The 25,265-nt window shown below is 42.5% G+C and overlaps 2 protein-coding genes across 4 annotated transcripts in view; one reads left to right on the top strand and one right to left on the bottom strand.

Annotated features, from left to right (window-relative positions):
* On the top strand, positions 1-18,389 carry LOC117575911 (dynein axonemal heavy chain 6). The gene is made up of 27 exons (XM_034260366.2): positions 1-900; positions 959-1,103; positions 1,367-1,717; positions 1,783-1,878; positions 1,938-2,068; positions 2,483-3,057; positions 3,123-3,533; positions 3,592-3,982; positions 4,040-4,316; positions 4,377-4,991; positions 5,740-6,192; positions 6,253-7,076; positions 7,140-7,734; positions 7,802-7,951; positions 8,752-9,063; positions 9,127-10,054; positions 10,115-10,294; positions 10,352-10,618; positions 10,672-10,857; positions 11,400-11,749; positions 11,808-11,949; positions 12,451-13,454; positions 14,245-14,425; positions 14,477-15,231; positions 16,236-17,304; positions 17,370-17,840; positions 17,905-18,389. Exons 1-27 carry the CDS (start codon positions 108-110, stop codon positions 18,259-18,261), a joined length of 12,009 nt encoding a protein of 4,002 aa, XP_034116257.1. The 5' UTR covers positions 1-107; the 3' UTR covers positions 18,262-18,389.
* LOC117575919 (xenotropic and polytropic retrovirus receptor 1) overlaps positions 18,296-25,265 on the bottom strand; it is a 9,894-nt gene continuing 2,924 nt past the window's right edge. Inside the window, exons 1-7 of one of the 3 annotated variants that reach the window (XM_034260377.2) lie at positions 24,837-25,151; positions 22,772-22,958; positions 21,411-21,809; positions 20,340-21,315; positions 20,096-20,265; positions 19,895-20,028; positions 18,296-19,825 (exon numbers count right to left, since the gene is read on the bottom strand). In XM_034260377.2, coding sequence (XP_034116268.1) covers positions 19,546-19,825; positions 19,895-20,028; positions 20,096-20,265; positions 20,340-21,315; positions 21,411-21,809; positions 22,772-22,840 — 2,028 coding nt within the window. In that variant the 5' untranslated portion in view covers positions 22,841-22,958; positions 24,837-25,151 and the 3' untranslated portion in view covers positions 18,296-19,545. Of the gene's footprint in view, positions 19,826-19,894; positions 20,029-20,095; positions 20,266-20,339; positions 21,316-21,410; positions 21,810-22,771; positions 22,959-24,790; positions 25,152-25,265 lie in introns of those variants that run through there. The other 2 variants (XM_034260385.2, XM_034260393.2) reach the window with 2 other exon arrangements.

The following is a 25,265-nucleotide window of genomic DNA, read 5'->3' on the forward strand; positions in this document are numbered from 1 at the left end:
CATCAAAATTGATTCACTCAGCACCTATCCATATATTTTAATAGATTTCGACCGGTATTGACAAAGTTGTATGCGGAGCACAACAGCTCAAGCCCAACAGCCTAAGGATGCCCACCAGTCAGGGGTCCATGGACCGGCACAGTGGGAACGAGATGGTCAACATGGATGGGGGCAGCGATAGCAACAGACCACCTCAAGGAGGCAGCACCTTGATGAGTCGTTCGAGCCGGAAGACGAGCACGAAGAAGAGTGTGCGAACGGGATTTAAGGAACGACCCGATAAACTGGGCGCCGACAATACGCTGCAGATCAAAACTGGCGCATCGTTAATACCAGACTTGAACCTGATTATCAATCGTATGCGCAACATGAAGGACGATAGCTATGTGTATCTGGACTATATGCTGCCCAAGGACAGCGAATTCTTTACACCCTACAGTCTGCGTGAAATTCAATTCGCCCAGCTGAATATTCATAAGCCATATTACACGGTCACACGGCATGGCGTTACCTATTGGCGGGTGTCCGAGAACTTTTTCACACCCCTCAATCAGTGGCAGCAGGAATTCCAGCAGTTCCTCAGCATCATACAGATACGAACGTTCTCCATCTTTCGGCTGTGGAAGGGCTTCAAGGTGTGGGAGATGACCATCAAGTGGCGCAAATTGAATGCAGCTCGCAATCATCTGCAGAACAATCTCTTCATTGTGATACCGCAATTGGCCAAGGCGATATTGCGTATGCGCTCCGATATCGTTGTTCTGGAACGTCTGAGCTTTGTGAATATCGAGAACATTGAGGAATGGCATCCGTTTTATTTCCTTGAGTTACATATGCGCATTTACGAACAACTCAATTTTGTATTTCACGAATTCCGCTCCTATGTGGGCAGAGCTCTATGTAAGTTATATTATTTGATATTATTAAGTTATTCTAATTTGTTTTAAACCCGCCTTAGATCGTTCGTGCACTGAAGCTATTATGGCACGTGGCTTCTATCCCGATGATGAGATCAATTATTATCCGTCGGTGAAGAAAATGCGGGAGGCGCACAGTTTTATGGATCGTGCGCGCAAACGTGCCTTCTGCAAAACCCTCACTAAGTAAGATCCTTCTACTTTGCTTTCCTTTCGATTCCTTCACTTTCGTTCCTTGCCTTGTTCTTTCCTGTCCCTTCCTTACCCTGTTTTGCTTTGCTTTCCTTTCGTTTCCCTTCTTGTCGTTTCTTGTACTGTTCTTTTCCGTCCCATCCTTTTCGTTGTTTAGATTTGCTTTCCTTTAATTTTTTCCCTTCCTTTTCTTTCTTTTTCTTTTCAATCCATATGCAATTTCCTTATATATATTTGGTTTTTCCTTACTTGTCCAGCTTTTTAAGCTACTGCGACATGATGCTCTACCAGGCGCTCTATCGTGTCACCATTCAGAGCTACGAGGATCTCAATCATGCGTTTAACGAGCATCATATTGTTGCACCAACAGAGGCGGAAATCAATCGCCACGATCGTTTGGATGCCAAAGTAGAGAAGACACGCCCATCGAATGCACCGCAGTCACCATTTTTCCTTGCCTCTTTGCGTCTGCTGCCCGATCGCATTGAAGTTGAGCCGCTGGAGGATGTACTCAAGTTGATTTTTCAGCGCATCACTGGCTTGATACTGGAGACTGTGCTCGATATTCCAGCCTTTACTACAGATGCGGAGTACACGCAGTTCACTCAGTAAGACGAAAAATATACTGGAATTTCAATTTCTATGCTTTATTTCAACTTTGACTTATTGTTAGACCTTCGATCATGGGACGTCAGGAAGAGTGCTTGTATCAAAGTGCACCTGATTTGACTTTTCTGCTGAAGCAGGATGCCTCCTTCAATTTCAATAGGTACGTGTGTGTGTGTTGTGATTTTATTTGAGCACTTTTCATTTGGAATCCACTTGCAGAAAGAACATCTTTGTCCTGCTGCATAGCGCCTACGAGATGGCGCATTTGTATACGGCACGTTTTCGAGCCATTCGCGAGAACTACGAGATTGATGCGACAACAGACCCCGAAGATCTCAGCACCGAGAGAGGTAAGTCAAGACATTAGATTAATAATATCGTTCCAGTCCCTAAAATTACAAAATAAACCAAATTATTAAGACAAATGTAAGATGTTACAATATAGTAGATAATGATTTATTTTTTATGAAAGAATTAAATCATGTTGATGTGTCTGAATCTTCATATTTCTGATATATAAATATAATACAATATAACTTAATTTAATATAAAACTGAAAATAATAACAAACTAGAAAATATTGAAACTTATATTATACAAAAAAGGATTTTTAAAAAAATAAGACTTGAATTTTCTAGCTTACTTTCCTATTTAATTGCCAAAATATCGCCCTCTCTCTCTCTCTCTCTTTCTCTCTGAACTTCTGTTTATTTCTTTGTTACTATTGCATTCCATTTTTTATCTTTGCCTTAATTTTCCCTTAGACCTCACTGCCTTGCGGAACTACTGCGATCGCTACTGCAACAATTTGCGCGCCTTGGACGGTATTCTTGATCACGTTTTCCTTGGGCTTTTAAAGCTGGGTCAGAGCGGTTTTAAAGATGCAGTTACGCCGGTGTGTCAGCGCTTGCAGAATGTGTTGGCCATCTATCTGCCACAGCTGGCCGAGGAGGAGACTACCAAATTGTATGAGGACGCACAGGATTTCTATGGACGCATCGGTTATGAGCCCACAGCGACACTGCCTTTGGTTGAGCACATACGATTCCTGGACAACTGTCACGAGGAGCTGGATGAGCTATTCAAGACAGTTGACTATGTGCACGATCTGTTGCTAATCATCAAGGACTTTAACATACCCATCGACGATGAACGCAAAGAGGATTACATGGATACAGAGGATTATCTGAATCGCACAAAGGAAAGTCTCGCAGAGATTATGGAGAAGCGACAAGAATTTATCAATCAGTTGGACGAGGCCATGCAGGAGGATATACTGGGGCTCAAGGAGGATATACACGAAGTAGCCGTTGAAGCCCTCGAGAATTGGCTGCTGATGGTGAGTACTGCATCCTTCGATTCGTTCACTCTATCACCTGCTTTTGCCTTTTCCATTTCCTTTAGAGCAATTCCGATCGCAATGCAGTGAATGACAAGCTAGATGAGCTCTTGAACCGCATGAATGTATGCCGTGAAAGAGCCGACGAGCTGATTGGCTATCAAAAGGAGTTTAGAATCGATCTGACCATGTACGACGAAATGTCCTCGGGATTCTACGACATACGCATGCGACAGAATCTTTACAAAACCCTCATCGATTGGGAGGAATCATTGTCGAGCTGGTTGGCCGCGGACTTTAATACGCTTGTTGTGGCCGATATGATCGATTTGAATGCCAGAACCATAAAGAATTGCTTGCAGTTCCAGAAATATTTGCCCGACAATGATATTGTGCCAGTGCTGCACAAATCTGCTGAGGAATTCAAAGACAAACTGCCCGTTCTTGGATATTTACGGAATCCGAATTTGCGTGCGGTAAGCTACAGAATTTCCGAGCCCTAATTCCTTCGTGACACTTTGCTTTGCTTGACAGCGTCACTGGACCGAGATTGAGGAGTTGTTGGCTAGAAAATTCTTCCAGGAGAAGGACATAAGGATTAACACCTACGAAGAGTCGCATGCCTTCGATGATGAGAGCAATGCGGAAGCTCTAATGCAAATATCCTCCCAGGCAACAGGCGAAACACAGCTGGAAAATATGCTCAAGGGCATCGAAACCATATGGAAGGAGACCGAACTGGCCATTGCCATGCATCACGATCAGAAGGACGTTTTCATACTGGCCGGCACCGAAGAGTTGCAGGCCGTGCTGGACGATGCTAATGTCAATATCAACACCATAGCCGCATCCAAGTTTGTGGGACCCATAAAGACGCGTGTAGATGAATGGATTGCGGCACTAGATCAATTCGGCAAGACCTTTGGTAAGTTTGACTGCGACAAATACGATGGAAATATATATTCTTTATATGTTTAAAAAGAGGCATGGATGGATTGCCAGGGCGCCTGGATCTATCTGGAGGCGATCTTTGCCTCGGCGGACATACAGCGTCAGCTACCCCACGAGGCAAAGATGTTCAATCAGGTGGACAAGAACTTTAAAGAGATTGTGCGACAGGCGAAAAAAGTCGCTCTGGCTCTGCCCACCATGTCCAGCGTGGAGGTCTACGATATGCTCAGGGAAGACAACCGCTTGTTAGATTTGATATCACGCGGCCTCGAAGCTTATTTGGAAGTCAAGCGTGTGGTTTTCCCCAGGTACACTTCTTCTAACTTGCATCATTAGTGATATATAGATAACAACAACTTCTTTGCTAGATTCTACTTTCTATCCAATGATGAGTTGCTGGAGATATTGGCACAAACGCGTGTGCCTCAGGCTGTGCAGCCGCATCTGCGCAAATGCTTCGATGCTATCTATCGCCTTGAGTTTGGCCAGAAAGAGGGCGGCGATGGCAAAATGATACCTACCAATGATATCATTGCCTTCCTATCGCCTGAGGGAGAGAAATTGCAATTTGGCAAAGGGCTCAAAGCACGCGGTGCAGTCGAGGAATGGCTCAGCAAAGTGGAGGATGCCATGTTTGTATCCTGCAAGCGATACATGCGCTTTGGCTATCAATGCTATGCGGCCAAGGAGCGTGACGAATGGTTCCAGGATCATCCCAATCAGGTCGTAATTACCGTCTCGCAGGTGTATTGGGCAACCGATATTCATCGCATCTTCGACGTCAAGGAGAAAACCCAAATGGGCGTTATCGAGAAGATGACCAAGTTCGAGGCGAAATGCCTGCAAGATTTGGGCGCACTTGCGGCGCTAACACGAAAAAATATTAGCTCACTGCTAAGAAAAATACTTTGTGCTCTCATTACCATCGATGTGCATGCCAAGGATTCGGTGCACATGCTCATCGAGAAGGGTGTCTACAACTCGTAAGTACCCAAGCTACATTCTTTATATGTGAACTTCTCTATAGGCTCAAGAGGACATTTGTCTCGGCTAAGGTGTATTTGACTAGGATAAATTCAGTTTCCGCATCAGCAAGCTTTTGTCTTTGCTAAGGGGAATTTCTACCACAGCTTAGCCAGAGATCTGTCCAATCTAAGCGAAGTTTCCATATTTTTCTCAAGCTTTAGTGAATTTCTACAACAGCCTAAGACAGAAAGTTATCTCCGTTTAGCTGAAATAATGGGAGATATTCTATTTTCGCTTAAACACAGATCTGTCAAACCTAATTTGTTTTGTTTCAGGCTAACGGTAAACTGAGTTTTTATCCTCGATCTATTTTGAGCTGTGGTGCATTTCTGCTAAGGCACCGATTTATTGAATTTATGCAACACCCTAACACAAGCTTTTACCCTCGCTTAGCTGAATTCACGCATCGACTAAGACGAATTTCTGTCTAAGTTTCCACTTCAAATTTGTCTCGAACTATGGTGAATTTCTGCAACAGCCTAAAACGTATATCTGTTTTTTATCCTCGCTTAGCAGAAATAATAATAATTTTTCTATCTAACCTTATATGCAGATCTGTCAAGGTTAAGCTAAATTTCTGTTTCAGACTAAGGTCTGTCTCGATTAAGGGATTAAGTTTTGCTTAGTTTAGACACAGCTAAGTTTTTATCTAAAACCTCTTTCGAACTATGTTGAATTTGCACTAAAATACGGCTTTAATTTCAGCACCGACTTCAACTGGCTAAAGATGCTGCGCTTCTATTGGGCCATCGAATCGGAGACGGTCTATTCCCGCATGGCCGCTGCCAACATACCGTATTACTACGAATATCTGGGAGCTGGTGGAGTGCTGGTGCTTACGCCTCTGACTGATCGCTGTTACCTCTGCCTGATGGGCGCCTTCCAGATGGACTTGGGTGGAGCACCCGCTGGACCTGCGGGGACGGGCAAAACAGAGACCACCAAGGATTTGGCTAAGGCGTTGGCCAAACAATGTGTTGTGTTCAATTGCTCAGATGGGCTCGACTACAAGATGATGGGACGTTTCTTTTCGGGTTTGGCACAATGCGGTGCCTGGTGCTGTTTCGATGAGTTCAATCGCATTGATATCGAGGTGCTGTCTGTGATTGCCCAACAACTGATCACCATACGTACAGCTAAGGTGATGAAGGTAAAGAGGTGAGAGCGAAACCATTTAAATCAAATGAAAGTTTGATTTTATCGAAAATATTCTCTAAGGTTTGTCTTTGAGGGTCGCGAAATTAAGATCAACCATTCGTGCTGTGTATTTATCACAATGAATCCAGGATATGCAGGTCGTACCGAGCTGCCCGACAATCTGAAGGCACTGTTTCGACCTATCTCGATGATGGTGCCAGATTATGCGCTCATCTCCGAGGTGATTCTTTACTCAGAGGGCTTCGAGGATCCCAAGATCTTGGCACGGAAAATGGTGCAAATGTATCAGTTGTGCAGTCAACAGCTAAGCCAACAGAATCATTATGATTTTGGTATGCGTGCCGTCAAATCGGTGCTGGTCATGGCCGGTGCCCTGAAGCGTGCGTCGCCCAAACAACGCGAGGATATCACCCTGATTGCTGCACTGCGTGACTCGAATATACCTAAATTCTTGGCCGACGATGCGATACTCTTTCGCGGCATACTCAGCGATCTGTTTCCGGGCGTCGATCTGCCGGATTCGCAGCATCCCCACCTGGAGGCAAGTCTGCGCTTGGGTCTGCGGCAAAAGAGTCTTCAACCGGTGCCGACAACGATACGCAAGTGTCTGCAGCTCTACGAGACAATGTGTGTGCGTTGGGGTGTCATGACTGTGGGTCCCACAGGCGGTGGCAAGTCGGTCGTTCTGCATGCCTTAGAATTTGCCTTGGCGCATCTTTTTGAAAGCGAGGTACAGGATCCTAATTTCCGTCCTGTTGTCATACAAACCATGAATCCAAAGGCAGTCAATATGAATGAACTGTACGGCTATGTGGACCCCAAGACGCTGGAGTGGCAGGACGGACTGCTCGGTCTGGCAGTGCGCACTGCGGTCAATGTAGAGGGTAAGTTCCGGGGGGGCAAATCAGCAGGTTACTTCAAATGAAAACATTTCCGTTTCTTGTTAGATGAGATTCATCAATGGATCATGTGCGATGGTCCCGTGGATGCCGTGTGGATTGAGAACTTGAACACGGTGCTCGACGATAACAAAATGCTTTGTCTGGCCAACTCGGAACGCATCAAGCTAACCGCCTGGATACATATGCTCTTCGAGGTGCAGGATCTGCTGCAAGCCTCTCCAGCCACCGTCTCACGTTGTGGCATGGTCTATGTGGATCCCGGGGACCTTGGCTGGATACCTTTGGTGGATACGTGGCGGGAGCTGGACATGTCACACAAATTGCCGCCAAAGTTGGCTGAATTTCTCTATCAATTGTTCATTGGTTACTTTGAAAAGGCATTGAAGATCGAACGCAAACGTGCCTCCTACACAATACATCAAGTGTTGGGCTCCAAGGTGCGTTTGTGCTGTGCTCTCATCTCATCACAGTTGGAAGTGACACGCTGGTCGACCTTGCCTGAAGAGGAGGCCAAGAATTTGATAACCAAAATATTTACATGGTGTGTGCTCTGGGCACTTGCCTCAAATTTGCGAGATGCGGAGAAACTATCCTTTGAGGACTTTTGGGGCCGAGCCATGGCCGTGCATCCAAATATGGAGTAAGTGCTTAAAGTATTCAGCAAACTCTCAGCTTTTGATTGGATTTTGTGTTTATTTTTTGAATAGCATGCCGGAGCGATCCATGTGGAATTATCGCGTGAACCTGGAGACCAACGATTGGGGCAACTGGAACGAAATTATGCCAAAGTTTATCTATAGCTCCGAGGTGTCCTACTACGATATGCAGGTGCCCACAGTGGATACCACTAAATATGGGTAAGTTACAATTTAGATCAGACTTTCATTTCATCATAGAATTAATGAAAAAGTCAATGGAATGCTCCAACAGGGTGATGTAACTACGATATCATGAAGTACTTTTAATGTGTGGTTACAATAGTGTGTAGTACAATTATGTGTAGTTCAATTATTAATCAAATCACCTAGATTAACAGCTAAAAGTATAAAATTTGACTGTTAATATTGCAAGTTCTCTGAAGCTAATTTAAAGATGAATATCGTGAAATAGTTTGACTGAAATAATAATAATTTAAATGTTATCATTACTGACTATTTAAAAAAAAAATGCCATTACTGAACATTTTAATTTATCAATTATCTCACATTCGAATCAGACTATTTAAAATATGCTAAGATTATCTCGAATATATTATAGAAATTCGATTCTATCTTTTTGAACGAACTGAATGTTTAAAAATAACTAACATAAAATTAAATTTATAAAACAAAAATTAATTATATCCCAAATTCCATTCTACCTTTTTCGACTCTCTCCGCATTCGATCATTCTCAATTCTCACTATTTGAAAGATGCTAACATTGATTTGATTTCGTTAAAATAGCTAAAATGAAATTCATAATGCATCTAGAAATACTTAACGAGTATCTTAACATTGATTCTTACTATTTGAAAGGACAATGTTTAAAAATTATCTGAAATGAAATTTAAAAATATTAACTTTAGACTACTTTAAGAATATGGTAGCATTATTTAAATTAATTACATTTTAAATCAAAATTATACCCCATTCTGATTTTTGTTGACTTGCTTGCAGTTATGTAGCAGATTTGCTCTTCAAGCGCGATTTTCCGGTCATGTTCACCGGTGAAACAGGCGTGGGCAAAACCGTGCTCGCCGTCAGCTGCATGAAACGTCTGTCCGAAGGCAAAGTAATTCCGATTGTGCTGAACTTTTCGGCCCAAACGAGCAGCTTGCGCACCCAGGAGATGATTGAGGGACCGCTGGAGAAGCGCAAGCGGACCCAACTCGGTGCCCCAGTGGGCAAGACCGTCATCATATTCATTGACGACGTAAACATGCCCAAATTGGACACGTACGGCAGTCAACCGGCAATTGAGCTGCTCAGGTTTGTGATACACCAGACGTATACATAATATATTGTACTTGACCCTTTGCAACGTACTTGTAGACAATTCCTGGACTTTAAGGGCTTCTATGATCGCGAGAAACTCTTCTGGAAGGACATACTCGATGTGGTACTGGGCTGCGCATGTGCACCTCCAGGAGGTGGTCGCAATCCACTCACGCCGCGCTTTGTGCGCCACTTTGCGCTCTTCTCGCTGCCCAAACCCAATGAGGAGACGCTCACACAGATATTTAACGGCATTCTCTTCGGCTTTCTAGAGACATTCTCTTCGGCCATTCGCTCGCTCTCCGAGCCCATGGTGCACGCCTGTGTCGATGTCTATATGCGTGTGGCCAAGGTAATGCTGCCCACGCCGGATCGATCGCATTACATATTCAATTTGCGCGATCTGTCCAAGTGCATTCAGGGCATATTGCAGGCAAACAACATGTACTACAACATGGAGAATCAGATACTGCGTTTATTCTATCACGAGACAACACGCGTCTTTCACGATCGCCTCATCAATGCGGAGGACAAGGTGATCTTCAAGACGTTGATGAACGATGTATGTCGCGATCACTTCAATCGCGATGTTGTGCAGCCCGACGAACCCGAAGTGCTCTTCGGTGACTTCATGATATTTGGCAAGCCGAAGAACGAGCGTGTGTACGACGAGATCAGGGATCAGAGTAAGCTGGAAAGCGTGCTCAACGATTACATTGTCGATTACAATTCGATGGCCGTGGGCAAGCAAATGAAATTGATTCTATTCCAAGATGCCATGGAGCATACAGTGCGTTTAGCCCGCCTCCTGCGCAGCGATCGTGGCAATGGTCTGCTAGTGGGCGTGGCCGGCATGGGTAAACAGTCCCTGACCCGACTGGCGTCCCATGTCAACGAGTACAATTGCTGGCAAATCGAAATGCGACGCAACTACGATCTGAATGCCTTCCACGAGGATTTGCGAGTGCTCTATCGCATCGGCGGGGTTAGTAGACAAAACTCTGCTTTGTTCGGGCTATATGTAATCTTTTATTTTCTTGTGTAGATTGATAACCAGCCAGTGACATTTCTGCTTATCGACAGCCAGATTGTGGAGGAGGAGTTTCTCGAGGATATTAACAATATTTTAAACTCGGGCGAAGTGCCCAATCTCTTCGAGGGCGACGAGTACGAAAAGGTTATTCTTGACGCTCGCGATGCTTGTAATGCCAGCAAAAAAGATGGGGTAAGCTTACTTGCTTTACTTTAGTATGGTTAAATTAGACTCTTCTGCTCTCCTCAGGGTTGTCAACGCGATGATATCTACAAGTTCTTCATCAACCGTGTGCGCAACAATCTGCACGTAGTCATGTCGATGAGTCCCGTGGGCGATGCCTTCCGCCGGCGTTGTCGCATGTTCCCCTCTCTGGTCAATTGCACCACCATCGATTGGTTCACCAGCTGGCCCACCGAGGCCCTTTACTCCGTTGCCCTTGGACTGCTCACGAAGATTGCCCCCAACATGAACGAACGCGTCTCGCTGGCCAGCACCACAGTCTTTATGCACAAGGTGGGAATTCCCTTCTATTTCTTAGACAGCACAACTTAATATGCAAATTTCAGACTGTTGAGGATGCTTCGGTGCGTTTCTACAAGGAGATGAAGCGGCATTACTATACCACGCCCAGCAGTTATCTGGAGCTGCTGAAGCTCTATCAGAGTCTGTTGAAGGTCAAGACTCAGGAGATTATTGCCAAGCGTAAGCGCATTGCCAGCGGTCTCAATAAGCTGTTGGAAACCAATGAAGTGGTAAGAAATAACTTAACTAGCTTAGATTAACTTAATAAGCCGTTTAAGTTGTTGTTGACAATCTGGTATATTATTTTTTACCCGTTGGTATCTTTTGAATGTAATAGTATATCGATATATTGATATACATATCTTCTTTTTTTTTTGGTATATTATATATTTTATTATATATTTATATTTATATACCATATATTTTGTATATTTTAAAAATAGTACCGCCGATCACACTCAACTGTAGCTTTTATTACTTGTTTTTACTTCTAATTATTTATAGTTAATTTTGTTGCATCTGCAAACATACAAAATGTATTAATTATAATTTAGTTCACATATAATTGTAAATTTGTTGTGATCTTCCTAGGTTTTATTTAGTTTTGTTTAAGATTCAAATTTGATATTCCGTTTTTAGTTCAACATTGTTTTCGTTTTTATCTATATCTATCTATCTATAAAAATTACGTTTTTTGATTAATTTCTATTTTTTTTTTTAAATTTAATGTGAAAACTGGACACTATTTTTTGCTAAACTGCTTACATTATAGATTGCAGTCATGCAGAAGGAATTGGAGGTAATGGTGCCACAGCTGGATGAAAAATCGGCCATGATGAAGGCACTCGTGGATAATTTGACAAAGGAAACGAAACAGGCCGATGCTGTCAAGCAAGGCGTCATGGAGGACGAGGCGAATGCCAAGGAGAAGGCAGCCATTGCTCAGGCCATCTCCGAAGATGCCAGCAAAGATCTCGAGATCGCAATGCCAGCACTACGCGAATCCGAGGAAGCGCTCAAAGGTCTCACCAAGGCAGATATCAACGAGCTAAAATCCTTTACCACGCCGCCAGCTTTAGTGCAGTTTTGTATGGAGGCCGTTTGCATTCTGCTGGGTGCCAAGTGAGTAACCATAAGTGAATTTAATGAAAGTATAACGATTGATCATTATAATCAATAGACCCACATGGGCGTCAGCCAAAGCCATTATGGCTGACATCAATTTCATTAAGCGACTCTTTGAATACGACAAGGAGCACATGAAGGAAGACGTGCTTAAGAAGGTCAAGAAATACATTGACCACAAGGACTTTGTGCCAGCTGTAAGTATAAAGTTTAAAATACACTGAAGATCGTTTATACGCAATTAAATATAATTATTAAAATGTCTCTCCTAAAAAGGAATTTGAAAGCAATTAATTAAGATTTGTTAAATGCTGATTAAGTAAATATACAAACACGTTAGATTTAAGAAAATTATTAGAGAAAAAACATGCGATCATCATATTTAAATCAGTTTAAAGACAATCGATATTAATTTTGTTACTCACTGTTGCTTTTGTTAGTAATAAATATAAATGTCGATATTCAAAACAAAGCTTTCGGTATATATTACTATTTTTCGTTAATATGTTTATGAGATATATTTTAAGAATAATCAATCGACTGTTTAGATTGAGTTAATTCCGATATTTTGTTTCAGAAATGCGTTTAATTTATAACAAATCGTTTTTTCTTTTGTATGAATTCTACTTATTTGATATTTAAAATACCCACAAAAACACCCGTATACTAGAAACTTTATTTTCTTATAAAATTCGCAGAAATTCGAGAAAGTCTCCAAGGTAGCCAAATCAGTGAGCATGTGGGTTATTGCCATGGACAAATTCTCCAAGGTCTACAAAGTTGTAGAGCCAAAGATCAAGCGCAAGGAAGCCGCCGAGGCGGAACTCAAGGATGTGATGAAGGTGCTGCGGCAAAAGCAAAAGGAACTTGCTGCGGTCGAGGCAAAAATTCAATCGTTGCGCGACAGCCTCGAGGAGAAGCAACGTGAATTCCAGGTGATACAGGACAATGTGGATCTCACATATGGGCGCATCAATCGAGCTGGACGCTTAACTTCTGCGCTGGCCGATGAACAGATTCGTTGGCGCGATACTGTTAAATCGCTGACCGCTGACTTGGCCTGTGTGCCAGGCGATGTCCTTGTGGCAGCTGCCTGTGTCGCCTACTTGGGCGCATTCTCCAATGAATATCGTCGCGATATGAGTCAGCATTGGGTCGACAAGTGTCGCGAATACAACATACCATCGAGCAAGGAGTTCAATCTGCTCAAGGTGCTGGGCGATGCGTACGAGATGCGACAATGGAATGTCGATGGCCTGCCCAAGGATAACATATCGATTGAGAATGGCATTTATGCCACACGCGCTCTGCGCTGGGCTCTCATGATCGATCCGCAGGAGCAGGCGAATCGTTGGATACGCAACATGGAGAAGGCCAACAATTTGCAAGTGATCAAAATGACAGACTCATCGATGATGCGTGTCCTCGAGAACAGTGTGCGTCAGGGCTATCCCGTATTGCTCGAAGAGCTAGATGAGACCATCGATCCCTCGCTACGTCCCATTCTGCAGCGGGAGACGTACAAATCGGAGGGTCGCATCTATTTAAAGTTGGGCGATCAGGTCATCGATTATGATAATAACTTTAAGCTCTACATGACAACCAAGTTACCCAATCCGCATTATTTGCCCGAGGTGTGCATCAATGTAACACTCGTCAATTTCCTAGTCACCGAAAGTGGCCTAGAGGATCAGCTGTTGGCGTAAGTTTCTTCTCTTCCAGTAGATAACTTTCTACAGCAATGCGAATTTTTATTGTTTATAACCGCTGATCATAGGGTCATAACTTTGCCCACAACTTCGGGCCTTTTCTGACCCTATAAAGTATAGATATTTTCAATCAGATCTGAAACGATATACATAGCTATGCCCGTCTGTCCGTACACCTACATCTTAGAAACTAAAAGCAATAGAGATATAATCTTCTTCGACAGTACAAATTTGTTTAAAATTTGCCCACGCACACTTCCGCCTCCGCAAATCGATAAAAATCTAATAACAAGCGAGATTCCTGAAAATTTGGTTAAAATCGGCAAGCAATCTGGTATATTTTGCGCACGTTGGTATATTTTACATATGCTAAATACTATATAAATATACCAAATATAGCGTTCGGTATATTTTTAGAATTTTTGCATTATATTAATTGATACATTTTAAAAGTAATACTGAACTTTTTAGCGTTCATTAAAAATAGGTATCTCTCTCTTAGCTGTAGCTTTCTTACAAAAGTTATTGCTGCACACGGATTAAGTTTGATTTAGATTTCTGTCACGGCCATTTTCCAACCTTTTTGATACACGACATAATAACTACAGGTCTTTAAGATTCCTGAATATGTCTTTGCGATCAGTTGTAGATCTTAGAAGCTATTAAAGAAAAAAGGCTAACGATGTAGCATTTTATGGTATATTGTTTTGGTATACTTAATCGAAATTACCAAACTGTTTTACATTTATTGAAATCTTTATTGATTTTGTTTTATTTTTGCAGCGATATTGTTGCTATTGAGCTACCCGCCATGGAGGCGCAACGCAATGATCTGGTTGTCAAAATAAACGCGGACAAGCAGCAGTTGCTGTCGCTGGAGGACAAAGTGCTGAAGTTGCTCTTCAACTCCGAGGGCAATATACTGGACGATGAGGAGCTCGTTGAAACGTTAAACGATGCCAAGGTGAGTTCAACCGAAAGTAAGTTCATTCCCTTTTAACTCTTCTCTGCCTAGGAAACTTCTCTGATCATTGCCGCTCGTCTGATTGATACCGAGGAGACGGAGAAGATAATTACAGCGTCGCGAGAACGTTATCGAATTCTGTCGTCACGTGGTGCAATTCTCTACTTTGTCGTCGCCGGCCTCGCGGAGATTGATCCCATGTATCAGTACAGTCTCAAGTATTTCACACAGGTCTTTTGCAATGTCCTGCGACTCGATCATCCAGCCATGGCCGTTGAGTTGCGCATCTCCACACTAATGGTGGACGAACTGAAGGCCATCTATGATAACATTTCACGTGGTCTCTTCGAGAATCACAAGCTCATCTTTAGCTTTCTGCTGGCGCTGTCGGTGGAGCGTCAGGAGGGACGCGTCTCAGCCGAAGAATTTGGTTTTCTCACCCGCGGCGCTGTCGGCACAGTGCGTGCAAAGGCGATGCCTACGAATCTCAAGCTCAGCCAAATGGAATGGGATGCTGCCATCTTTTTGGAGGACAATTTTAAGGACACCTTTGCGGGCTTCACCAATGAAATGGACAAGCCCTTCTTCCTTCAGTTGCAAGACAACAAGGAGATCTTTGACTTTGCCCGAACGAAAGCGGAGCCCACCGACAAATGGGACAAGCGTTTGCGCATCTTCCACAAACTCATGTTTATTGCCACTTTCCGCAAGCCACGTTTCCTCCTCAATGTGGTCAGCTATCTGCATGCCACCGTGGGCAAGTATTTCACCGAGGCATCTGCTGGTGGCACACAACTGAGCACAGTGTAAGTAGAACCATGTATATACATATAATTACTATTAGTACTCCTATTAACATTTAATTATTGTGGGCTGAGTAGCGTTTTAGTCTTAGTCGTCTTTCTTTTTTAACTTTAGATTTTTAAATTATTTTATTTTGTAAATTTAATAATACGATAATAATATAATATGTATTTATAAGGCCTACAAAAAAGCACGTGTCGTATACTTCATATTAAGTATACATACCATGCCCATGAATGCCTTACCCAAATTTCTTGAATTTTCTAACATATCAAAGTGTATGACCATATTAATAATTTCCCTTTGTTCTAATACTTACTAATAATTCTGGGGTGTCAGGGGGAATAGATTCCGCTGACAATAAATATAATAATTTGTATAATTATTTATTTCATTTCTTTTTTTTTTATACCCGTAACACAGGGTTGAAGGGTATTATAAAGTTGCCTCTGCATGAAATGTTTGTCACAGGTATAAGGAGGCATCTCCTGTTATCTGCAAGGGCTATATCAATATACCATATATAGCCCATGGTATATTTAAGTATTTTTGTGGTATATTTTAAGAATAATGTTGCACTGCTTTGCCTCTATTCAAAATAGGTAGCGGGTATCTCACAGTCCAACACACTCGTCTGTATTCAGTTTTAATAACTTCTAAATTAATTATTTTAATTTCTTTTTTGTTTCATATCGTTTCATATGTTTCCCTATGTTCAACTATTTACCTATAATGATTTATTTCCTCTCTTGAGCTTGAATAATTTCTCAATTTATTTATTAATATAATAATTTATTAAAAACAAATTAAATTTTTGTTTCATAATTTTGTAATTTATAATAATATTTAAATATGGTTTTGAGAATATTCAAATATTTATTAAGTTTAAGTTAATGTGATTTTTTATTTTTAATTGTTATTTAAATTCTTTGTATCGCATCTTCAGTGACAATCATTTTATAATTATTTTGAATTTATTTATTAAAAATTAAAATAAAATAACTAGCTATCTGGACACTTCGGCTGTGACGCCGCTGATCTTTGTGCTATCCACGGGATCCGATCCCATGTCGGGTTTCCTCAAGTTCACCAACGAAATGAAGTTCACGGACAAGTACTACTCGATATCGTTGGGTCAGGGCCAGGGACCGCTAGCCGAGAGCTTAATCGACAAGAGTCTGCGCATGGGTCACTGGGTGTTTTTGCAAAACTGTCACTTGGCCACCTCCTGGATGCGAGTGCTCGAAACAATTGTGCGCAATTTGACACTGGGAATAACCAAAGCGAATCCCGAGTTCCGCTTGTATCTGTCATCGATGCCTACGCAATCATTTCCCATCAGCGTGCTGCAGAATTCGGTGAAGATCACAAACGAACCGCCCAAGGGCATCAAGGCGAATGTGATTGGTGCGCTGAGTGACCTGAAAGTCGAATTCTTCGAGGAGCACATTCAGACCAACAAATGGCGTGCGATTGTCTTTGGCCTCTGTATGTTTCATGCCGTCCTCTTGGAGCGCCGCAAGTTCGGTCCACTGGGCTGGAACATTACGTACGAATTCAATGAGAGCGATCGTGAGTGCGGCCTGAAGACACTCGATTTCTTTATCAATCGTCAGGTGATGGAATCAATACCCTGGGAGGCCATACTCTATATCAATGGCGAGATCACTTGGGGAGGTCGTGTCACTGACTATTGGGATCTGCGCTGTCTGCGCACAATCCTAACGATCTTCTCGTCGGAACGGATCATTCAACCGGATTACAAATATTGTCGTGGGGACTCGTACTATCGTGATCCACAGGGCGCCACGCTTAAGGAGTATGCGACATTTGTCCAAGGTTTCCCAGTGCTCGAGGATCCCGAAATCTTTGGCATGAATCAGAATGCAAACATTGTGTTCCAGACCAAGGAGACTGAGTTCTTTATTAGCACACTGCTGCTGGGCCAGCCGCGTTCCTCGGCGGACGAAGGTCAGGCGATGGAGAACGAGCTGTGCCAGCAAATAATTGAGCGCATTCAATCGGTGCTCACCTACAAAATCCAACGAGAGCCCATCCACGACACACTCACAGTGGTAAGTTAAATGCTAGAGTATAACTTGAATCCAAGTTATTAATCTAATCTGATCTCGCTTGTCAGCTGGACAGCAAGGGACAGATGCCTTCGTTGACCACTGTGCTGGTGCAGGAGATCGATCGCTTCAACATTGCATTGGGCATCATTCACGACAGTCTCGCCAATCTGGCCAAGGCCATCAAGGGTCTCGTTGTTATGTCGGAGGATCTAGAGATGGTATTTCGCGCCCTCCTTGCCAATCTGGTGCCTGCGATGTGGGCAAAGCGTAGTTTCCTCTCCATCAAGCCGCTGCCCAACTACATTGTGGACTTTCAGCGACGCATCGACTTCATTCAACACTGGGCCGAGAATGGCGCACCACGATCGTATTGGATCAGTGGCTTCTTCTTTCCGCAATCCTTCCTCACCGGCGTGCTGCAAACATACGCGCGACGTCGTGTGCTGCCCATTGACTCGTTGAAAATCGATTTCCAGGTCATCGAAATGGAGCTAACGCAACAGGATTTCTTTGAGCTGCACAACGCCAATCACAGTGTGAGTAGTCAGAGTTCGCCTTTCCTCCAGTCCATCACTTGCAATTCCAATATTTTTCATGCAGGATCAACGTCTCTATGGCAATTTAGAGGAGTGCACCGATGCCCTGATTAATGTGCATGGCATTTTTGTGGAAGCTGCTCGCTGGGATCTCACCAAGGGCGGTCTCTGCGACGCCAAGTTCGGTGAGCTCTACACACGCATGCCTGTCGTCCGCTTCATGCCCTGCCTGGAGGTCAGTCCCATTTTGCGCTACGAAGCGCCGCTCTATAAGACCCAGCAACGTTCGGGCGTTCTCTCCACCACGGGACACTCGACGAACTTTGTGCTCTCGATTCTGTTGCGCAGCAAGAACGATCCCGAATTCTGGATTATGCGTGGCACGGCGCTCGTTTGTGCGGTGCTCGAGAATGTATCCTAGACTTCAGAGAAGATCTCGAAAAAAAGGTTGCATGTTTGGTAGTTAATATTTATTTTCGTACAATTCATTTCAATTCTGTGTCGGGGCTACGCCGCTAAGACAATTTAATCGTAATATATGTATGTATGGTATATAGGTGTGTATAATTTATGTTATTTATGTTAATCATATCGATCGGTTCTTCTGTTCATAAAGCATATAGTTACATATCTGTATATCGTATATGGTATATGGTATATCGCATATATATATATATATATATAGAGTTGTTCCTAGAGTTCTGTGACAGTCCTTGATTCAGTTCTGATCGATTACAAGTATAGATGTATATATCGCATATATATTTGTTGTATATAAGTATTGTATGAATCGTATTATGTACAAAATTGTATAACAAACAAAAAAAATCTTAAGGGATTTGGGGTGGGGTGAAGGGTTGACAAGACAAGGCCGCAAGGCTGCAATCTTGCTACTCATTAAACTTTCTACTTTTTATACTTGGTACATTGCTAACGTTAGACGTTCAAAGTCTGTTCGATTACATTGAAATTGCTCAAAAACAAACGAAACGACGAAATACGTGCTGTCAATCTTCTACGATATCTGAGAATCAGGCACTCACACACACACATAAATAAATTGAACTAAACAGCACAACTCTATAATAATATGCTAAGTACAGTGTTGTACAAAAATTGCAAACATTTACAAAAATAAAAGAGAAGGCAATTCACCTAATTGACTAATGCTTAATTAAGGTTTCATTATGTTTAGCTATTAAGAGGAATGTGATTATTTTGTTGTTTTTTGCTATAGGGTATTGCCAATGTTTCGTTCGGTCTCTTTTCAAGTCTCTATCTATGGGATGGGGTTTTGGTTTTTGCCTTTCTAAGTAATACTGCCGCTCTAAGAATTATTTTGACTTAGGGAGGAAAGAGGGGAGGTTCCTTTCGGTCCAATTCCTTTTGTTAGATGCGCTAATGGAATGCTAATTTAGTATGTATTCAAAACTTAATTTATAATTATTGCTGGAATCGGGGGCTGGCATTTCAAAAAAAATGTGTTTTTAAGTACTTAACTAGTTGTAAACATTAACTATACACGCGAAAAAAAACCCTACAATTATTCTTAATAATCGTGCCAAGTACAAAATCAATTTTTAAACGCGTTCGACAAAAAAAAATAAACCAAATCTGTTTGCTAGGAAGCTCGCTGAGAGAACAAATGGAGGAATGGATTAAGGGTTTACAGTTTCGGATTCGGTTTCGGAGTTTGTTGCGAGTCTTAAAGCTTTTTGCTGCTATCGATATCAATGCTCAGATCCTGCAGCGAACCACGCGTATGCAGCAGACTGCGCTTCTCGGGATCCTTGACCTTCTTGGGCTTGGGTCGATTCGTTTTCGTATAGCGATTAATTACGCCATCCGTTTCATCCATCATGCGCAGTATTAGTGTCTGATCGGACGAGTCGAGCGGCGCTATAGAAATATCGCGCACGGCACGGAACTTGCCGCAATTGTTGAGATGCTCGTTCTCCAGCCGAAAGAAGTTCCAAACGAACCGACTAAAAAGGCAATTACAATTACAATTTGACCTTGACCACACGAGAACACGAGAATGATGATGAATTTACCGAAAGACTTCCAGGATGCCAGTGATGGATGTCATAATGTCGCCGCTGACAATCTTCATTTCGGTCAGATAGAAGGACAAGGCCCAAATGAATCGCAATGCCAAATCTTCGAGTATGGCAAAGTAGTAGAAGCCCTGCTCAAAGAAACAGAAAATTATAATTATAAGGAAATGATTTGATATTGTGATGGCAAACACGCACCGTGGATGAGTAGACAACCTCCTCGCGTAGGAATGTGTTCTCGCCGGCATTCTTGTCAAAGAGACCCCAATCCATCTTGATGTCCCAGGTGTAGGAGTAGCAGGACGACACAATCGATGCAATTATCCACAACCAAGTATAGGGATTATCAAAAGTGCTCGCATAATTGGCTTTGGTTGTCACGAAAGAGAAAGAGAGATGAGTATGCTTTTGCGATGGCGAGCAAGAGAGACACACAACTTACGACTGTTGAAATTCTTGAGTGTGGCAAAGATGACCACCATAAAGGTCGTGGAATATTTGCCCGCGTTGACGAGATGGGGAAAAGCCTCACGCGAGTCACGATAACGTCGCAGACATTGCGCAAAACGAAACCAGGCTGGCAGACAATTGACAATGGGTCGGACTATGAAATCCTTTTCCATGCAGATCGATGCATCCGTTGCCTGTGACCAATTGCCATTGGTGAAATAGAAGCAGATGAGATACTCAAAGTCCAGTATGGCGGTGGCCAGCGAATTCAATTGATCGCCCAGCCAGAAATCCGCGAAGCCCACATGAAAGAATGGCGCTGCCAAGCAACGGCCGGTGATGCGCATCAACCAAAAACGTGCATCGTGATGCAGCACATGAAACGGATTGGCCAGGAATAGTACCATAATCAGGGTGAGTGTTAGCGGATTGATAAACGGCGGTATGCTAAGGCTGGTGTGGTAGAGGAAGCTGAGCATGCTCAGCGTCCACACGACACCGAAAATGGCCGCCAGCTCCATGAGATGCTGTTCGGAGAGATGATTACGCGGGTCCAGTTCAAAGATTAGCACATGATTGACGCCCGACGAACGCCAGCCGTAGATGTTGACGCCAATCAAAAAGATGAACTCAATGATCAGCAATGGGCCGCGATATAAACGAAATGCGACCTTTAGATTCTCGCCGCTTATATCATGGAATATCGCCGAGAGCACCACAACGATGCCGAGCACAATGAAGCTGCCCGAGAAGAGGCCCACTTTGAATGTTGTCCACGGGCTCTGCTGTTCACCCAGCGGAGGGACACGCAATCTTTTCATTGCCCGCTGTCGATCGCCGCCCTCCAGCTCACCGGTTACCGTCGTTTCGGTCTCATTGATAATGTTGTCAATATCTTTGTTGATAAAGAAATGCGATGCCTCCACATATTCTTGCCGCCACTTTGCACCGCTGTCCACTCGCAGCAACTAAAATAGCAAAATTCATTGATAATGATTGGCATTAATTAAAACATTTTCAAACGCAATTTCAATTACAAATTATTCGATTGTGTTTTGTTTACCTTATCGTGTTTCTTGAGTATTTTGCGAAAACCCGTATGATTCAGATTCTGATAGTTCTGCAAGAGAATCAGACTCAAGTAGAACTCACTGAAGGCCAATTTCAATTCGCGTGCCTTGCGATCGGGCAACGCTGCATGCCGCTTTTGCCCCTTGGACTTTTTCGCCGTCCTCTCCGATTCCTCAATGCTCGACTTGAGCTCTGCATTGAGCGTGGCAAATTTACGCGTTGCCTCTGCCAACTTTTCAGAGTAGAACGTATTGATCTTCTTCAGCTCTTTGTCGCAATAGTGAAAGAAATTCTCATCAAAGTTGGCAAAGTGTCGCTTTAGCACCTCATCCTCCACGCTGTCCACCGAAGGCGCCTCCTCGACGGCCAAATAGAGCATTGCTTTCATTTCCTACAAAGTTAGGCAGAGGTTAATTATCTACTTTATTATCTAAATACATATTGTGAAGAGCAAAGTCTTAAAACTATTCTTTTGATCATTTCAATTCGTTTATATGATTTATTTTTAGCTTGCCCTATTGATTTCGTTTATCAGAAAGATCGGCATATCAAGGCAAATACTATAGTCGCTATAGTCTGCAAGTCCAAACGACAATTATAAATGTCTGAACTAGGCACGTGATTAGTTCTTATCTGTAGGTCAACCGAAAAAACACGATTTACTCATTAATTATATTTCTAATCAGACCTATTTAATTTAAGAATATTGTCAAATTTCACGCTATTCAAACAGATTTATTGTCAATCTCGTGACCAGCTGTCTTTCTTTGAATGTGTACCAAATAAAATATACATATACAATAATAATGAAACTAATGAACATCGAGTGTTTGTGTATTGCTATAAAAAAAACAAATATTTTAACATTGCTAAAATATAATTTGTAAGATTTTTGATCTTTGTACTTCACACGATCAATACGGGAGAATTTGGGAGAAACTCCTATTTCTAAAATTGAATATAGCAATAAAGATGTTATTTTATATTATTACTCTCGCATAATTAAAATTTATACGACAAATGTTTATGATAGGAAATATTCACAATTATTTGCAATAATTTTCGTGACAAGCTCCCATCTCTAATATTGATTGTAAACTTATCGTATTATTGTGCGATATTCACAACGATTTATAAATAGCACTTGTCGTAATGTGATTTTAGGTTAAATTGACTGATCAAATAAAATACGAAAAGTCGAGCACAACGAATTAATTCAAATCGTGACCAAGTGTCATCACTAGCATCTCCAAGACATGCAGACAAACGTACATACGTATCTGCTTTGGAGGTGTGGGAACTGATATGATCTTCAGGTTTTGGGGATTACAACAGTGACAGGAACTGTCTTACCTCATAGTTGATATACTGCTTGCGCCACTCGGGCGTTATGTGCGCCGACAGATGCTCGGCGAACTTCATCGTGACGTTGCTATCGTCGAAGTCGAAGTCGAAGTGCTCTTCCTCCTCCTCGTCGCCGTCGTTGTCGTCGTCGTCGTCGTTGTAGCTGTGCCCCTGGCTCGCTTCTTAGGTGTTTTGACTGGAATTATTCGACATCGGAAGTGCGCAAATGAGTAAATTGAGTTTGGTCAATTTAATGCATGGCTGCTTTAGCTAATTTCCCACCCGATCTGAACCGATCCCCTCGCTAAGCAAGCTGTGGGTGGAGAGGGCAGTTACAAGACTTGTAGGCGCGTCGCTGATAAGAAGGCCATGAAATGAGTTTCTTTTTTTGTTGTTCGTTTCGTTTCGTTTTTTTTTTTTTTTCTTGGCCTTTACTTCGAATTTTGTTTATTTTCATTAGCGCGTTTCGCATAATAAGCTAAGCAAATTGGAAAATTTTGTCGTCGTTTTCGTTGTCGTTGTCGTGCGCTGTGTAAACAAAGCCATTGGCATTTTTAATCAATTAATTGCACAAATATTTACCAAGACGCACGACACACAAGTCCAAAGACGGCGGCAGTAGCAACAGCAACAAATTCTTGAGTCGCTTTTTGCCCTTGCCTGACTTCCGTTCTCAGGATATAAATGCGCTATAAATAGGCATAGACCTTACATATATAACATAGATACAACACAGTCATAAACACACACCCCGAGGGAGAGAGCAGACACCCACAGGTGATAATTGATTCAGCGTCAATATGTCAAATGAAAGCGTTCATTCAATTAGCGTCAGCATTAGAGCCTAAATATAGACCTTAAACCTGTTCAATCGAATGTCCGTCCGTCTGACTATAGGCTTATCGTATGTACATACATACATATATCAGTCTGTCCGATAATCCATCCACCATCCCTATAGTATGTCTGTCTGCCTAATCACTTGTCTGTTTGTTTACTTGCTTCTCATCTTTTAGACATCTGTCTGTCTGTTTGTTCGTATTTCTGTCATTCATTGATCCTTCATTCCATCTGCCACTCCGCCTAATCGACTGTCTATCCGTCCGTGCTTCTTTGTGTTAACCTTCTTTTTCATCAGTTCTTCCGTTCATCCCTTCATCTTTCCGTCCTTTGCTAATCCGTCTGTCTGTCCGTTCATATGTTTTTTAATTTCTGTCCGTTCCACAGTTCATCTAATCGTCTGGCTGTCTATTTTTCCGTACTTCAATCCGCCTGTACACTTGCTTAACCGTCTAGTCGATTGTCTTTCCGTCTAAACGCGTGTTTATCCGTACTTTTGTCGCTCTATCGTCATCCATCTTTTCAGCCGTCCGTCCGTCTGCCAGTTTGATGGATTGTTGCCACTCAAACTGAACATACATAAATAATTGATCGACTGTGTTTCGTTGCTGCAGCAGCGACAGCAACAGTAGCAGCAGTAAAACACTTGTTGCCTGCGTTGTTGCTCTTATCAGTGCAGTCACAATTGCTCTGCGTCGCTCAGTGTGTCGTGATTTTGTCTGCTGGGCTTAAATAAGCAGCTGATAAAGCAACTAACTGACAACAACTAACACAGCAACAGTAACAATAACAAACTAAACAACACTTTCGACAAATACCAATACACACTCACATGTACATACATACATACATATGTATGTTAAATATTTGATCAATAAAGCTGTCAAAGCCAAAGAAATGCAAAGCGCGCCTTTGGTCGCTGCTGTTTGTTCTTCTGACTCAGAGTAAGAATTCTGGCGAAATGAAAGCAGTAGCAAAACTGCAGAAGGCGACAGATAAGTTCTTATTCTTGGTGTTGCTGTTGCTTTTGTTGTTAAGCTGCTGTCAATCAATTGCAATTGTGATTGTGATGATTGCGACTGCGACTGCGTCTTGTGATTGGATAGCCCAATTAATTGAAGGCATCACGAGATTAAAGTTTAACTGACTCGCTGCTGCTTGCTTGATTTGAAATTGCTTTTCAATTACATAAAATTACACATCTCCCTCTCTCTCGCTCTCATCGACGACATACAAAAGCTGACTGCAGCGCTTCTCCTCTCCTCCTTCCTTGTTCTGTTTTTGTTGTCTGTGTCCGCTGCTATCTTCTTGTGTTGTTTTCTTTCTTTCTATTGGTGTTGTTATGTTGATGATGTTTGTTGTCGTTTGTTTGGTGGCACGTTTATAATATTGTGTTACGCGCACACGTTAACAGGTATGCGGTTAGCCCACCACCCAAGCATTACTAAATTGATAACATTAACGAATTGGTTAAGTACGCTTTATCACAGAATATATCGCCGCGCACACGGAACAACAAAGAACCGAAAATGCAAACGAAACAAAATACCAGGGCTACCATTGTACACTGCGCTCTACTTATCGAGAGAACAGTATTGGTAAATGCGCGCTTAAAACCGATCGCAAGTTTTTGTTCTTATCGCCTTATCAGTACTGGCAATAT

This window comes from Drosophila albomicans, chromosome X, assembly GCF_009650485.2.
Source record: "Drosophila albomicans strain 15112-1751.03 chromosome X, ASM965048v2, whole genome shotgun sequence".
NCBI lineage: Eukaryota > Metazoa > Arthropoda > Insecta > Diptera > Drosophilidae > Drosophila > Drosophila albomicans.